Consider the following 15,572-nt stretch of genomic DNA (forward strand, 5'->3'; position numbering starts at 1 on the left):
GGGAGAGGATGTGCATTCTATCTGCTGTATAATGTACGTATCAATAACATGAGCAAGGCTATACTCAATCTGAAATGGCTGTGAATCCAGATCAGATATATTATCTCAGAAACATCCATACGTGAAGCGTACAGTTTTTATAAAAATAAAAAGTATATTATTATCTTTATTCTTGACTTTGTTGTTCATTGTGTTGCATTTTGGTGTTCTTGGAGCTATTTGTTGTTGAAGTGTGTTCTTGTAATCCAATATTTCAGCAGTTGCCATCTTTCCAATTCGAAACTTTCCTGCGTCATGACTTTATAACATAGGCTTTGGTAACCGTTTGCAGTCTGTTTTAATTGAAGCATTAGAATATATGTTGAATCATAACCCAAAAAGATTTGACCCAAGCACTACACCATGTGCAATGCCTTTTATTAAGGACGGTGAAATCGTAAGAGTTCCGGATTCAACGGTTTACACAGCTGTTCAAAACAGTTTACAAAACATTTTAGCGAATATCTTTAATTCAGAAACTACAGAAATAAAATTACCATATATAACAGATGCTAAAGAAATTAAATCAAAAACGACAACATTATTTACGTCACTTAATGATTTAATGACTTATATCATTAATATTCCTGCACCAACTACAGCATTTGATCCAAACTCGACGGTTTGCAGTGTACCTTTCATAAATGACAGTTCATTAATTACTTTAAGGGATTCGACAGTAAATGAATCATTAAAGGCGTCATTAATGAAAATCATTGATTTTAACTCATTCACGAATACATATAATTCATTCATTAATGTTTCATATGCTTCTAAAGAAGGTGAGCCAAAAACTATCGATAAAGCGGTGTATGAAATAAAAGCATCAACGACGAAATTGAATTCGTTAACTTTTGACGGTGATAGTTTCGTTAATGACATAACATCGGGGAAAACAATTTTAACGAAAGAATACTTAAAATCTCATGTTAGTGAGTTCGTTGAAATTGAAAAAGAAGGTGGAATTAAGTTCGATCCACTGAATTTCATTTTCAGCTTAGCGAATGCGGGTGTTAGTTTCGCTGAATGGACAACTATACAGAGTGAAATAAATGCAATATGGACGTTTTTGGGGTCAAAAGCGGGAATGGGTGAGCTTGTAAATGCTGCAAGAACATTAGGTGAAACAGGAAATTTTGTAGATGGTTTTAAAAGACTTGTTTCAAATGTTTTAACAAACACAAAGAAATTATTTAGATATACCGTACATAACGGACGGATTTTCGAACAGATAGCAACAAACCCTCCGGTTATGGCTGCGTTGATGATGGTTAGAGATATAAAACCACGTAACGACGGGAACGAAGAACATGAACAACAGGATACTGGTCGGGTTATTCGAGACATTAAAAACGTGTATCCTGAAGTTATTGATTTATTTAGAGGAGTTAATGATTCAATTTCAAAACATTCTATAACCCTCGATGAAGAGAATAAATTAACAGATTATATATTCGTCATTATTGCAGAATTAATGAAGAGAATAAATGAAAAAGGAATTGGTGATATCATTAATGTCAGCGATGTAATGATGAAAAGAAATTTTGACTCATTATTTACAAAACCGAAAACAGAATATAGTCTTTATGACGTAATTACCGAATTAATGAAAAAGATTAATGATAATAAGAGTTCTGGCGGAAGAGTTGAATTAGAAGTGAATGATGTTAATGAGAAATTAGCCGAAAAAGCAGACAAAAATGAGCTTTTAGCTCTGAGTGATAAAGTCAAGAACCACGTTCATTATATAACTTCAGACGAACAGATTATAACGGACTACCATGGATATTTAACACGAAGTGATGAAGCGAAGACAAAAAATGTTAATGAAAGAAGATATAAATACATTCGTGCTAAAGGTTATGACATAAGCTGTACTGTACAGTATGATGTAGCTAAAGCACCAGAAGCATTTGGTTATACCGGTGAAATTTATGCCTCTACTTTCAATGTTAACGGTGTATTAGTTGAACCAAGATTTACTTTGAGAGTTAAGTCAATAATAACGTTTGAAGATGCTATTAAAAGTAAAGCTGACAAAGTTGAACTCGAAGCAATGAACAAAGTTTTGAAATCTCATAAACACAACATCTCCGATATAAATGAACTTCAAGCTACATTAAATAGTAAAGCTGACAAGAACCATACACATGAATCCTTCACTACTGTTAGAGCAGACGACATAATATTGAACTATACCCTTGGTTCAAGTGCACCTTTAGAGAATCCAAGTACAAGCGTAAAAGATACACTAAACTCCTTAAATAGTAAATGTATGAATATCGAAGGTCATGTCAGAAACTTTGAAACACATGAACTACCAGCAATGTTAGACAGTAAAGCTGACAAAGAACATACACATAAATCCTTCACTACTGTTAGAGCAGACGACATAATATTGAACTATGATTTGGGTTCAAGTGCACCTTTAGAGAATCCGAGTACAAGCGTAAAAGATACTCTTAACAATTTAGATAACAGTTGCAGGAATATCGAAGGTCATGCCAGAAACTTTGAAGCATATGAACTACCAGCAATGTTAGATAAGAAAGCAGACAAAACAGAGCTTCAAACATTAAAGACTGAAATACTTCAAACATTATATCCTATAGGCTCTATTTATACGTCAATGAACTCAACAAATCCAGCAACAGTTCTGGGTTTTGGTACGTGGCAGCAGATTGTAGACAAATTCTTATACTGTGCTAACTCTTCAAAGCAAACAGAAGGCTCAAAGAAAATTAAAGAAGCAAACTTACATGCGCACACTCATACAGGAACTACAAACACAACAGGTAGTCATTCACATTCAATAACAAAAAGAGGTTATACAAATCTTGCAGCAGGTTCGGATAGACAGGGAATGAATAGATATGATATTTCAAGTGACCCAGTAGATTCAAGCGCAGGTATTTTCTGTGGAACCACAGGAAATCATTCACACACTTTCACAACAAATCCAACAGGCTCGGGTGCAGATTATATGCCACCATTTATGACTATATTCGCATGGTATAGAGTTCAATGAACGCGCTTGAGCCTTGAATAAAATCTTTAACTTTACATAAATGAGCTTGAAAGAAGTATTCGAACAACATCCATGGAGGTCATTTAAGAAGTTCAATGAAGCTGCAAAGAGTTGGGGATTTACTAACAGAGCTGAAGTGAAAAGGTTCTTTGACAAAAATGTTGTACATCAAACAAAAATAAACCCTTACGACTACTTTTTACCAATTTACTCCAGCACTCCTGACGCATACCAATTTGACACTCTCATTCAAAGCAGAAAAGGAGGACATAAACCATTCCTCATCTTCATTAATGTTAACACTCGTAAAGCATATGCATATCCAATGAAAAATAAAGGAACTCGTGAAGTGTTAAGAGTTTTACAAAAGTTTGTAGCAGAAAATAGCCCAAGTACTTTAACATCAGACCAAGACAGTGCATACCTCAGCAATGAAATCACAGATTTTCTCATTAAGCATAACATAACTCACTACACTACTGAAGACCATAACCATAACATACTCGGCATCATAAACCGCTTCATAAGAACGCTCAGAGATTTAAACCAAGAGCGAGACTTTACCGAAGAAACAATGAAACATTTTCTCGAAGTATATAATTCCTCAACACATTCTACAACAGGACATACACCAAATTCAATGACACAACAACAAGAAGAAAAGTATATACAAAAGAAACGAAGCCAAACACAAAATATCAGAAATTCAACACAATTTACCCTCATTCCTGGTACAAAAGTTCGTGTAGTTCTTGACGACAAACCGTTGACAAAGAAACGTTTAAGGTTAAGTAGAAACTATTATATCGTAGACTCTACGCAAGGTAATGGATATCTTATAAAAGCTGCTGACGACTCTATTGCGTTTTATCCTCGACATAAATTAGTCGAAAGTAGTAATGGCAAACTTGCTGAAACCATTGACGAAGCAAAGCGAGGAGTGGTTATTGAAATACTTGGCTATAACATAAACGATGACACTTATAAAGTAAGATATGAAGGAGGCGTTGAAGATGTTATACCATCTAAGAACTTGAGAGAGTCAAAGACAACACATCTGGGACCATTAGAGCGGGAGTACTGGAAAGACAAAAATATGCCAGAAAGAATAAAAAAATTCTTCTAAACTTTTTCATTAGATGTAAATCAGACATGAATGAGAACAGTCATGATATCATTAATGGCACCATTTATTTTTGTCATAAATTTACACCAAAAATATATTTTAGGTGAAGAGGTGAGATCTCACCCGTTTTTTCACCTCTTTTTTCACCCTCATGAATTTTCATGAATTTCCTTAAGATAGAAAAAATAAAGTTAGTTTTATTTTTATTTATTTTTTTATTTTGTATGTAAAGATATGATTTCAACAATCGGCACAACAACAATTCAAGCCGCGAACGGCAGGACTCTGTCCACAACAGCACCAAACTCACTAGTCATGAATCCTACGTCAATGTTAGTAGAAATGAAAAACTTCATTCCTTCTTCATATACTTTCGAAACCAAAATCCAGAAGATAAAGCAAGAACTGTTAACAAGTAATTTAGACTGTACCGCACAGGATGAAGAAAATGAAGAATATCTTTATGACATGCAGGACCTCATCGACCATTTACCTAAACTACCTGAAATTCAGCAACAAAAACTAACCATTCCCGAATTTGACGAAATTGAAGTCAAAGCAACTGACTCAGTAGAAATAAAGAAGTTCATACGAAAGGTAAACTATGAGTTTCTAGGATATCATTGCAACCATAAAGTTATGGATAAAGATTGCGACATGGTTTATAAAAATATTTCTGACCTTTACAAATCCGAAGAATTTAAGACATACGACAACTTTGTTTCATTAATTGCAGAGTGTGTATGGCAGATAAGAGATAAAGATAGAAGAGGTAAAGTATGGAATGAACAGATAAAACCAGCAGCTTTTGAGTTAAAGAAAACCATTGACGCCTTAGTTGTAGTTAGTACACCAGTCTTGGGTATGGTGGCACTGCGTTCCACCTTACCCAATACTTGTGAATTTGACACTTTACAAAACCACTAACGTACATTATACAACACGAACGCAAAACTAACTTAACCTTAAATATTTACAAAGCCGCCAACCATTTCACCTCACTAACGAACTCATTAATGAAAAAATAAACGTTCTCATAAATTTTCTTCTATATCTTCATCGTCAGTGTTAACTCTATTGTAGTCATACTTGAAGTCATAAAGTTTCTCAAGTTTTGAAATGCATAGTCTTGTTAACTTACCTTCATCATCATAAGTTTTTTATAAAACTACCATGACAATCTTTATAAACAGTCAATGAAAAGTCAACTGGTCTAGGATGAAGTGTAAAGAACATGTTATGCTCAGGAAGGAAGAATAAATGTTTAAATGTATGTTTGTTATATTTTTCGATTTGTATGAGTTGCTTTTGTTCTGTCATTACATCCAAATAAAAATTTTCAGTAAAAATAAAACTAACGTTAAAAATTTCTCATAACATAAACGTTCTCATTGCTTTATAACTCTCTTCCTTGGTTTCTTTTTAGTTGCTTCTTCACGTCTGTCTCCAGCTTAACTGTCTTTCTTCTTCGTCGTAATGATACCAGTTACTTCCACCAGTCAAGGTCAAATGTCTTTCGTAAGGGTTTCCATACATTCCATAGGGACCATACGGAAGAACTACTGGGGAGAAGAAACATTTTCTTTAGTTCCATCGACTCTATTTAAATGCATTGTTTCACCTTTCATCTGGTCATTAAAGTCTTTTGCGTGTTTTGCAAACTCATCGTCCTTTCCTAAAGCATTTTCTGACTCAGTCGCAACCAAATTGGATGCTTTATTTATGAGTCCTATTATTTAATCTTAACTTCTTTGCAACCCAGCCTCCAATCTTCCCTTTATTTGCATCTAATGTCTTCGAAACCTTCCTCCACTCATTTTATTTACTCGTCCTAAGCTCCAAGTGCTTTGCTCCAAATGCTAATGCTTTTGTTCCATTGCGCCTAAAGCTGCCCAAGCTACCATTTACACCATATTAAAATCATCTCTCTTCAATATTATCTCATAAAAGTTCTCGTTACTGGAGAAAGTCAATGAAACATAAGCGTTCTCACGGGCTTCGCCCTCACCGCTTTGCGGTCTATCTAACTTCTTTCTTATCTCATCTATTCGCTTCAAAATGTCTGAACAATTGCTAACATCTTCTACAACAGTTATTTCATCATGAATGACCTTCAAGAAACAAGCTCATTTAATATGCAATTAAAATCATTTCAATAATGAGTCCATCCTTTCCGTCTTTGGGTAGCACAACATCTTTCATTGAAGAAGGTTCAACAAGTCTTATATTAAACTTACTGACAAAGTTTGTTATACTATAATGCTTCGGCGGCGAATACATATAGTTTGAAAGACATAATATAGATTCTTCAGCAAATTCACTTATACTGGATTTTATAACAATGTTCTCACGAGACAAATACCACCAATTGAAAAACTTGTAAGCAATCCTGCTGAACCTTCTACTGTAAACGTCGATGGTAACATTCCACGAAGGTCATCTATTGACATCGTTGAGTCACTGTATTTAAATATTTTCTTAAAACAATCGTCATTATCTAACCATGCAATAGCTTTGAAGTTTTCATTCGAATATACATCTGCTTCATTAAATGTAAATCCTGACTTCTTTGCAGAGATGACTTTAAAATCTATTGAGTTTGTTTCAATTATATGCTATGGTAACTTCTGAAGGTAATGGATGTCCTTCCGCAGTCAGTTGTTCTCTCACTACCGTTTGAAGCTTTGTATTAAAAACTTTCATGTCATCTCCTGTATCTAAGTTCACATACACAGCAACAGGAAAACTATCTTGCTTCTTTATTTCATCATTATACCTCAAAACATTAAAGTTCTTCAATAATATTGTTCTTCCTGCTGGAATACTTCGAACCTGTCTGATTTCAATAGCTTTCTCACCTCCTACATACTCTACCAGTGTCTTGGATATTCATAAGTATACTGACTTTCTTGAATTTTGGTTGGTTTCATCATAACGTGTTCATAGTATATCTTTATACTCTTGTCAGTTAGACTCGGTGCTATGTTCTGAATATTTCTGACTTGCATTTTTAATGGAGATAAATGAAGCATTTAATACATGACGTAGATGAAGACATGAATGAAACTACAGACAAACTTAACTCTTCTCTTATTCTTCCTTTCAGCAAAAATTATGAGTTCTGTTCAAATGGTGTGTATTCTATTGTGGAAAGATGGGTTCAGGTAAGACATTTAACCTCATTCGTCATATACTCATAACAGAACGTTTAGGAAACGACTCTTACTATGACCAAATCATTATATCAGCAACTTCAGACTCTATGGATTCAACAGCGAAAACATTTATGTCAAAAGTTCAAGCCTCTGTCGTTAAAGTTCCAGACAGTGAACTCATTGAATTTCTTCAACGTTACATTCGACGTAAGAGGAAATATTATGCCATCGTAGAGTTCATACAGTCAGGAATGCAAAAGACTTCTGAGGAGATGGAAAGAATTATTGACAAACACCACTTACGTCAATACTCAGGAGTTTACGATATGAAACGACTTACAAACTACATTCTATCAAAACTTTCAAAATACCCCTTCAAAAAATATCCTTCAAATACTTTGTTAGTTTTGCGACGACTTCGCCGGAAAAGGTTTAGTTTCAAAACCAGACTCACCATTAGCTAACATCATTACTAAAGTCAGACATTACCATTTAACTGTAGCAATACTTATGCAAACATGGAGGTTTTAGCTTTAAACATAAAACGTCTCATAACTGACTTCGTTATCTTTCAAGGTTTCTCACGTTATGATATTGAACTCATTTGGAAACAGTCAGGTATAACATTACCTTTTGAAGAAATTTGGGAAGCATATAAGTCTCTCATCTCTCCTCGTTCATACCTTGAGATTCATATCATGACTAATACCATTAAAGTCAAAAATATTCCATGGGAACGACCAACATTGTTTTAAAGTTTAACCTTCAATTGACTGATGTAAACAAATTCCATGCATCTCTGTCGCCATTTCTGTTAATATTTTTGCTGTCATTTATATCATCCACTTCCCCATCCGTTAACTTTTGAGGATATGTGTTAGAATAGCTGTTCTTAAATGAAGGCTTTTCACCTTTGAGAGCATAAACTCTATAACTTTCTGCATACTTTATGTTTGAACCTCCTGAGCCATCATTGACATAAATTTTTATAGGCTTCCACCCTTTGTTCATATTCCTGCTTCTTCCTTTTGCTCTTTTGTTCAGTAGTTCTACATCTTTATACACAGCTCCTGTCTCAGTGAATTCAACAATATTTTCATTCGTTAGCTTTACATTCAAACCCTTGTCGAGTATATTGTTCATTTCATACATATAAAAGGTTTTTATTCTATATGAAATGAGAAGCAAATCCATCTTAGCTGGTGCCGTTAATGTTCCAATTGAACCAACATCAAATGTTGACTCACGAACGACAAACAATATTGTCATAAAGAACTATAGTTCAGAGTGTTTGAAAGAAAAAGAACCAGAACTTAAGTCGGTGAATTTAAACACAGCTTCAAACACTAACGCTACATCAGATGTTAAGTTAGAGTATCCACCACTGGACCAAATTCTTTCAAGAGAAGCCAACGACAACCCTTACACAAATGTTCAAGCAAATCCTTCAGATAACGTAGACCATTACCTTCTTCAGTTATACCAAACTATCTTACTCAAAGACGATAAGAAGCTTTTGACAAATCTTATAAGCAAGAACCAAATAATTCTAACAAAGGAGGACCTTGAAAATGTTATCTCACGAATAACAGGGAAACAATGTGTCATTGACTATCTCGACCCTGAAATCGAATGCTGTGGTCAAACTCCACTATTCATGAAAATAGGTAACATCCGCATCATTGAAACACCAGGAACTACAGGAGTTGAGTTTAAGTATAAATATTCGAATGAATATACAAAACTTTCAACAGAATATAAACTTTGTTTGAAATATGTTTTAGTAAATTAAAGCAATTTGTAATATCTATCCAAAACTTCTTCAACAGTATCGAACTCATCTTCATAATGCAAACCTAATCTTATTGACTTGGTGCAGTTTTCACTAACACAATATTTTTCTGTTCTCTTGACTGACATAACTAACTCATTTGTTTCATCAAACAGCAACAACCAAAGTTCATGACCTAATACATAACATTCATACTTTATATTTTTAGCTCTGAGTTCTCTTGTAAGCTGTTGCATTTAATATTTTCTAAAAAGTCAACTTCAACAGTCATTCGCACTGGTGCCTTCAGTTCTACAGGCTCTCCTTGAAAGTCAACAAGTCTGAATTGCATGTCTTTCAAATTATGAGGACTAATGCGAACCCATTTACCTAAATGAGTTGCTATGACAGGAACGTTGGAATAACATTGAATTTACTTCATAACAGAAGGATTTATATTCTACTGAACCTTTACTATTAACTCCTGAAATGCCTGTGACATTAGCTATTTTAGACTCAATGTATAAACAATTACCATAACATACATATGGAACAGATTTTCATCTCAATCGTTTTGTCAACACTTTTCAAAGAAATGTCATATGGTATGCACCCAAAAGAAGTTGTACTCTATGACTCATTCTTGGTATCTTAAACTCCTTCACATAACTGAACTTCAAAACTCCTGCAATAAGTTTAACATTCATTAAGTTTTCTTCGTTATCCTTGTTTATTGTAGTATTTATGAGAGCATTTAACACTCCAGCTAATGTTTCCATCTTATATTCTACATTATTGTGAAATCTTATTTCGTGCTTCTTTCCATCTATTTCAATCTCCATGAAATCTGTTTCATCTGTTATAACGAATGAAGCGATAGTATTGAAGTCAACCATTCTGAATGCAAGCGCCTCATTCTGTAGACCTAAGTTTGTTTGTAGCTTTACTGTCCCGTATTCGTTTGGGTCTGTACTTTGCAAATAGAACAACATTTTATTCTTATTAAAATATGAGTATAGCTGCATATGCGTATGAAGCTGACAGAGCTAAACGTTTATATTTTGGTCAATACTCTCTCACACTTACTGACAAATATATTGTTATCACTGATGAAATACTGAGAAATACATAACATGGAAGGACTATGAAAAGTTTGACCCTATTTTAACTCCATGTACTATGCCGTTTATAAAGGACGGTGAAATTATTGAAAAAGATAATACAACCGTATATAGGTCTGTTTATGAAGCATTAGAATATATGTTGAATCATAACCCAAAAAGATTTGACCCAAGCACTACACCATGTGCAATGCCTTTTATTAAGGACGGTGAAATCGTAAGAGTTCCGGATTCAACGGTTTACACAGCTGTTCAAAACAGTTTACAAAACATTTTAGCGAATATCTTTAATTCAGAAACTACAGAAATAAAATTACCATATATAACAGATGCTAAAGAAATTAAATCAAAAACGACAACATTATTTACGTCACTTAATGATTTAATGACTTATATCATTAATATTCCTGCACCAACTACAGCATTTGATCCAAACTCGACGGTTTGCAGTGTACCTTTCATAAATGACAGTTCATTAATTACTTTAAGGGATTCGACAGTAAATGAATCATTAAAGGCGTCATTAATGAAAATCATTGATTTTAACTCATTCACGAATACATATAATTCATTCATTAATGTTTCATATGCTTCTAAAGAAGGTGAGCCAAAAACTATCGATAAAGCGGTGTATGAAATAAAAGCATCAACGACGAAATTGAATTCGTTAACTTTTGACGTGATAGTTTCGTTAATGACATAACATCGGGGAAAACAATTTTAACGAAAGAATACTTAAAATCTCATGTTAGTGAGTTCGTTGAAATTGAAAAAGAAGGTGGAATTAAGTTCGATCCACTGAATTTCATTTTCAGCTTAGCGAATGCGGTGTTAGTTTCGCTGAATGGACAACTATACAGAGTGAAATAAATGCAATATGGACGTTTTTTGGGGTCAAAAGCGGGAATGGGTGAGCTTGTAAATGCTGCAAGAACATTAGGTGAAACAGGAAATTTTGTAGATGGTTTTAAAAGACTTGTTTCAAATGTTTTTAACAAACACAAAGAAATTATTTAGATATACCGTACATAACGGACGGATTTTCGAACAGATAGCAACAAACCCTCCGGTTATGGCTGCGTTGATGATGGTTAGAGATATAAAACCACGTAACGACGGGAACGAAGAACATGAACAACAGGATACTGGTCGGGTTATTCGAGACATTAAAAACGTGTATCCTGAAGTTATTATTTTATTTAGAGGAGTTAATGATTCAATTTCAAAACATTCTATAACCCTCGATGAAGAGAATAATTAACAGATTATATATTCGTCATTATTGCAGAATTAATGAAGAGAATAAATGAAAAAGGAATTGGTGATATCATTAATGTCAGCGATGTAATGATGAAAGAAATTTTGACTCATTATTTACAAAACCGAAAAACAGAATATAGTCTTTATGACGTAATTACCGAATTAATGAAAAAGATTAATGATAATAAGAGTTCTGGCGGAAGAGTTGAATTAGAAGTGAATGATGTTAATGAGAAATTAGCCGAAAAAGCAGACAAAAATGAGCTTTTAGCTCTGAGTGATAAAGTCAAGAACCACGTTCATTATATAACTTCAGACGAACAGATTATAACGGACTCCATGGATATTTAACACGAAGTGATGAAGCGAAGACAAAAATGTTAATGAAAGAAGATATAAATACATTCGTGCTAAAGGTTATGACATAAGCTGTACTGTACAGTATGATGTAGCTAAAGCACCAGAAGCATTTGGTTATACCGGTGAAATTTATGCCTCTACTTTCAATGTTAACGGTGTATTAGTTGAACCAAGATTTACTTTGAGAGTTAAGTCAATAATAACGTTTGAAGATGCTATTAAAAGTAAAGCTGACAAAGTTGAACTCGAAGCAATGAACAAAGTTTTGAAATCTCATAAACACAACATCTCCGATATAAATGAACTTCAAGCTACATTAAATAGTAAAGCTGACAAGAACCATACACATGAATCCTTCACTACTGTTAGAGCAGACGACATAATATTGAACTATACCCTTGGTTCAAGTGCACCTTTAGAGAATCCAAGTACAAGCGTAAAAGATACACTAAACTCCTTAAATAGTAAATGTATGAATATCGAAGGTCATGTCAGAAACTTTGAAACACATGAACTACCAGCAATGTTAGACAGTAAAGCTGACAAAGAACATACACATAAATCCTTCACTACTGTTAGAGCAGACGACATAATATTGAACTATGATTTGGGTTCAAGTGCACCTTTAGAGAATCCGAGTACAAGCGTAAAAGATACTCTTAACAATTTAGATAACAGTTGCAGGAATATCGAAGGTCATGCCAGAAACTTTGAAGCATATGAACTACCAGCAATGTTAGATAAGAAAGCAGACAAAACAGAGCTTCAAACATTAAAGACTGAAATACTTCAAACATTATATCCTATAGGCTCTATTTATACGTCAATGAACTCAACAAATCCAGCAACAGTTCTGGGTTTTGGTACGTGGCAGCAGATTGTAGACAAATTCTTATACTGTGCTAACTCTTCAAAGCAAACAGAAGGCTCAAAGAAAATTAAAGAAGCAAACTTACATGCGCACACTCATACAGGAACTACAAACACAACAGGTAGTCATTCACATTCAATAACAAAAAGAGGTTATACAAATCTTGCAGCAGGTTCGGATAGACAGGGAATGAATAGATATGATATTTCAAGTGACCCAGTAGATTCAAGCGCAGGTATTTTCTGTGGAACCACAGGAAATCATTCACACACTTTCACAACAAATCCAACAGGCTCGGGTGCAGATTATATGCCACCATTTATGACTATATTCGCATGGTATAGAGTTCAATGAACGCGCTTGAGCCTTGAATAAAATCTTTAACTTTACATAAATGAGCTTGAAAGAAGTATTCGAACAACATCCATGGAGGTCATTTAAGAAGTTCAATGAAGCTGCAAAGAGTTGGGGATTTACTAACAGAGCTGAAGTGAAAAGGTTCTTTGACAAAAATGTTGTACATCAAACAAAAATAAACCCTTACGACTACTTTTTACCAATTTACTCCAGCACTCCTGACGCATACCAATTTGACACTCTCATTCAAAGCAGAAAAGGAGGACATAAACCATTCCTCATCTTCATTAATGTTAACACTCGTAAAGCATATGCATATCCAATGAAAAATAAAGGAACTCGTGAAGTGTTAAGAGTTTTACAAAAGTTTGTAGCAGAAAATAGCCCAAGTACTTTAACATCAGACCAAGACAGTGCATACCTCAGCAATGAAATCACAGATTTTCTCATTAAGCATAACATAACTCACTACACTACTGAAGACCATAACCATAACATACTCGGCATCATAAACCGCTTCATAAGAACGCTCAGAGATTTAAACCAAGAGCGAGACTTTACCGAAGAAACAATGAAACATTTTCTCGAAGTATATAATTCCTCAACACATTCTACAACAGGACATACACCAAATTCAATGACACAACAACAAGAAGAAAAGTATATACAAAAGAAACGAAGCCAAACACAAAATATCAGAAATTCAACACAATTTACCCTCATTCCTGGTACAAAAGTTCGTGTAGTTCTTGACGACAAACCGTTGACAAAGAAACGTTTAAGGTTAAGTAGAAACTATTATATCGTAGACTCTACGCAAGGTAATGGATATCTTATAAAAGCTGCTGACGACTCTATTGCGTTTTATCCTCGACATAAATTAGTCGAAAGTAGTAATGGCAAACTTGCTGAAACCATTGACGAAGCAAAGCGAGGAGTGGTTATTGAAATACTTGGCTATAACATAAACGATGACACTTATAAAGTAAGATATGAAGGAGGCGTTGAAGATGTTATACCATCTAAGAACTTGAGAGAGTCAAAGACAACACATCTGGGACCATTAGAGCGGGAGTACTGGAAAGACAAAAATATGCCAGAAAGAATAAAAAAATTCTTCTAAACTTTTTCATTAGATGTAAATCAGACATGAATGAGAACAGTCATGATATCATTAATGGCACCATTTATTTTTGTCATAAATTTACACCAAAAATATATTTTAGGTGAAGAGGTGAGATCTCACCCGTTTTTTCACCTCTTTTTTCACCCTCATGAATTTTCATGAATTTCCTTAAGATAGAAAAAATAAAGTTAGTTTTATTTTTATTTATTTTTTTATTTTGTATGTAAAGATATGATTTCAACAATCGGCACAACAACAATTCAAGCCGCGAACGGCAGGACTCTGTCCACAACAGCACCAAACTCACTAGTCATGAATCCTACGTCAATGTTAGTAGAAATGAAAAACTTCATTCCTTCTTCATATACTTTCGAAACCAAAATCCAGAAGATAAAGCAAGAACTGTTAACAAGTAATTTAGACTGTACCGCACAGGATGAAGAAAATGAAGAATATCTTTATGACATGCAGGACCTCATCGACCATTTACCTAAACTACCTGAAATTCAGCAACAAAAACTAACCATTCCCGAATTTGACGAAATTGAAGTCAAAGCAACTGACTCAGTAGAAATAAAGAAGTTCATACGAAAGGTAAACTATGAGTTTCTAGGATATCATTGCAACCATAAAGTTATGGATAAAGATTGCGACATGGTTTATAAAAATATTTCTGACCTTTACAAATCCGAAGAATTTAAGACATACGACAACTTTGTTTCATTAATTGCAGAGTGTGTATGGCAGATAAGAGATAAAGATAGAAGAGGTAAAGTATGGAATGAACAGATAAAACCAGCAGCTTTTGAGTTAAAGAAAACCATTGACGCCTTAGTTGTAGTTAGTACACCAGTCTTGGGTATGGTGGCACTGCGTTCCACCTTACCCAATACTTGTGAATTTGACACTTTACAAAACCACTAACGTACATTATACAACACGAACGCAAAACTAACTTAACCTTAAATATTTACAAAGCCGCCAACCATTTCACCTCACTAACGAACTCATTAATGAAAAAATAAACGTTCTCATAAATTTTCTTCTATATCTTCATCGTCAGTGTTAACTCTATTGTAGTCATACTTGAAGTCATAAAGTTTCTCAAGTTTTGAAATGCATAGTCTTGTTAACTTACCTTCATCATCATAAGTTTTTATAAAACTACCATGACAATCTTTATAAACAGTCAATGAAAAGTCAACTGGTCTAGGATGAAGTGTAAAGAACATGTTATGCTCAGGAAGGAAGAATAAATGTTTAAATGTATGTTTGTTATATTTTTCGATTTGTATGAGTTGCTTTTGTTCTGTCATTACATCCAAATAAAAATTTTCAGTAAAAATAAAACTAACGTT

At 34.0% G+C, this 15,572-nt stretch overlaps 5 protein-coding genes and 3 pseudogenes across 8 annotated transcripts, besides 3 other annotated features; 7 read left to right on the forward strand and 1 right to left on the reverse strand.

The window, feature by feature from the left end:
• Positions 1–337: 337 nt before the first annotated feature.
• Positions 338–5,042: a mobile genetic element.
• Positions 359–1,426, forward strand: TVAGG3_0856180 (uncharacterized protein; the record flags this gene model as incomplete). The annotated part of the gene is made up of 1 exon (XM_051249519.1): positions 359–1,426. A coding segment is annotated over one exon (1,068 nt), but the record flags the coding sequence as incomplete, so codon positions are not given.
• Positions 1,514–3,067, forward strand: TVAGG3_0856190 (keratin-associated protein family; the record flags this gene model as incomplete). Its single annotated transcript, XM_051249520.1, has 1 exon — positions 1,514–3,067. One exon carries the CDS (start codon positions 1,514–1,516, stop codon positions 3,065–3,067), a length of 1,554 nt encoding a protein of 517 aa, XP_051084995.1.
• Positions 5,036–15,060: a mobile genetic element.
• TVAGG3_0856210 lies at positions 6,324–6,643 on the reverse strand (annotated as a pseudogene). Its single transcript has one exon. A coding segment is annotated over exon 1 (320 nt).
• Positions 7,492–8,103, forward strand: TVAGG3_0856220 (annotated as a pseudogene). The gene has a single exon. A coding segment is annotated over exon 1 (612 nt).
• Positions 8,526–9,140, forward strand: TVAGG3_0856230 (uncharacterized protein; the record flags this gene model as incomplete). Its single annotated transcript, XM_051249521.1, has 1 exon — positions 8,526–9,140. The coding sequence occupies one exon, from the start codon at positions 8,526–8,528 to the stop codon at positions 9,138–9,140; it is 615 nt and encodes a 204-aa protein (XP_051084996.1).
• TVAGG3_0856240 lies at positions 11,313–12,345 on the forward strand (annotated as a pseudogene). The gene has a single exon. A coding segment is annotated over exon 1 (1,033 nt).
• Positions 13,126–14,073, forward strand: TVAGG3_0856250 (integrase core domain containing protein family; the record flags this gene model as incomplete). Its single annotated transcript, XM_051249522.1, has 1 exon — positions 13,126–14,073. A coding segment is annotated over one exon (948 nt), but the record flags the coding sequence as incomplete, so codon positions are not given.
• Positions 14,446–15,023, forward strand: TVAGG3_0856260 (organellar and viral DNA polymerase type B; the record flags this gene model as incomplete). The annotated part of the gene is made up of 1 exon (XM_001292541.2): positions 14,446–15,023. A coding segment is annotated over one exon (578 nt), but the record flags the coding sequence as incomplete, so codon positions are not given.
• Positions 15,061–15,572: part of a mobile genetic element that runs on past the window's edge.

The sequence above is a fragment of the Trichomonas vaginalis genome, chromosome VI, assembly GCF_026262505.1.
Source record: "Trichomonas vaginalis G3 chromosome VI, whole genome shotgun sequence".
In the NCBI taxonomy this organism is placed as follows: Eukaryota; Parabasalia; order Trichomonadida; family Trichomonadidae; genus Trichomonas; species Trichomonas vaginalis.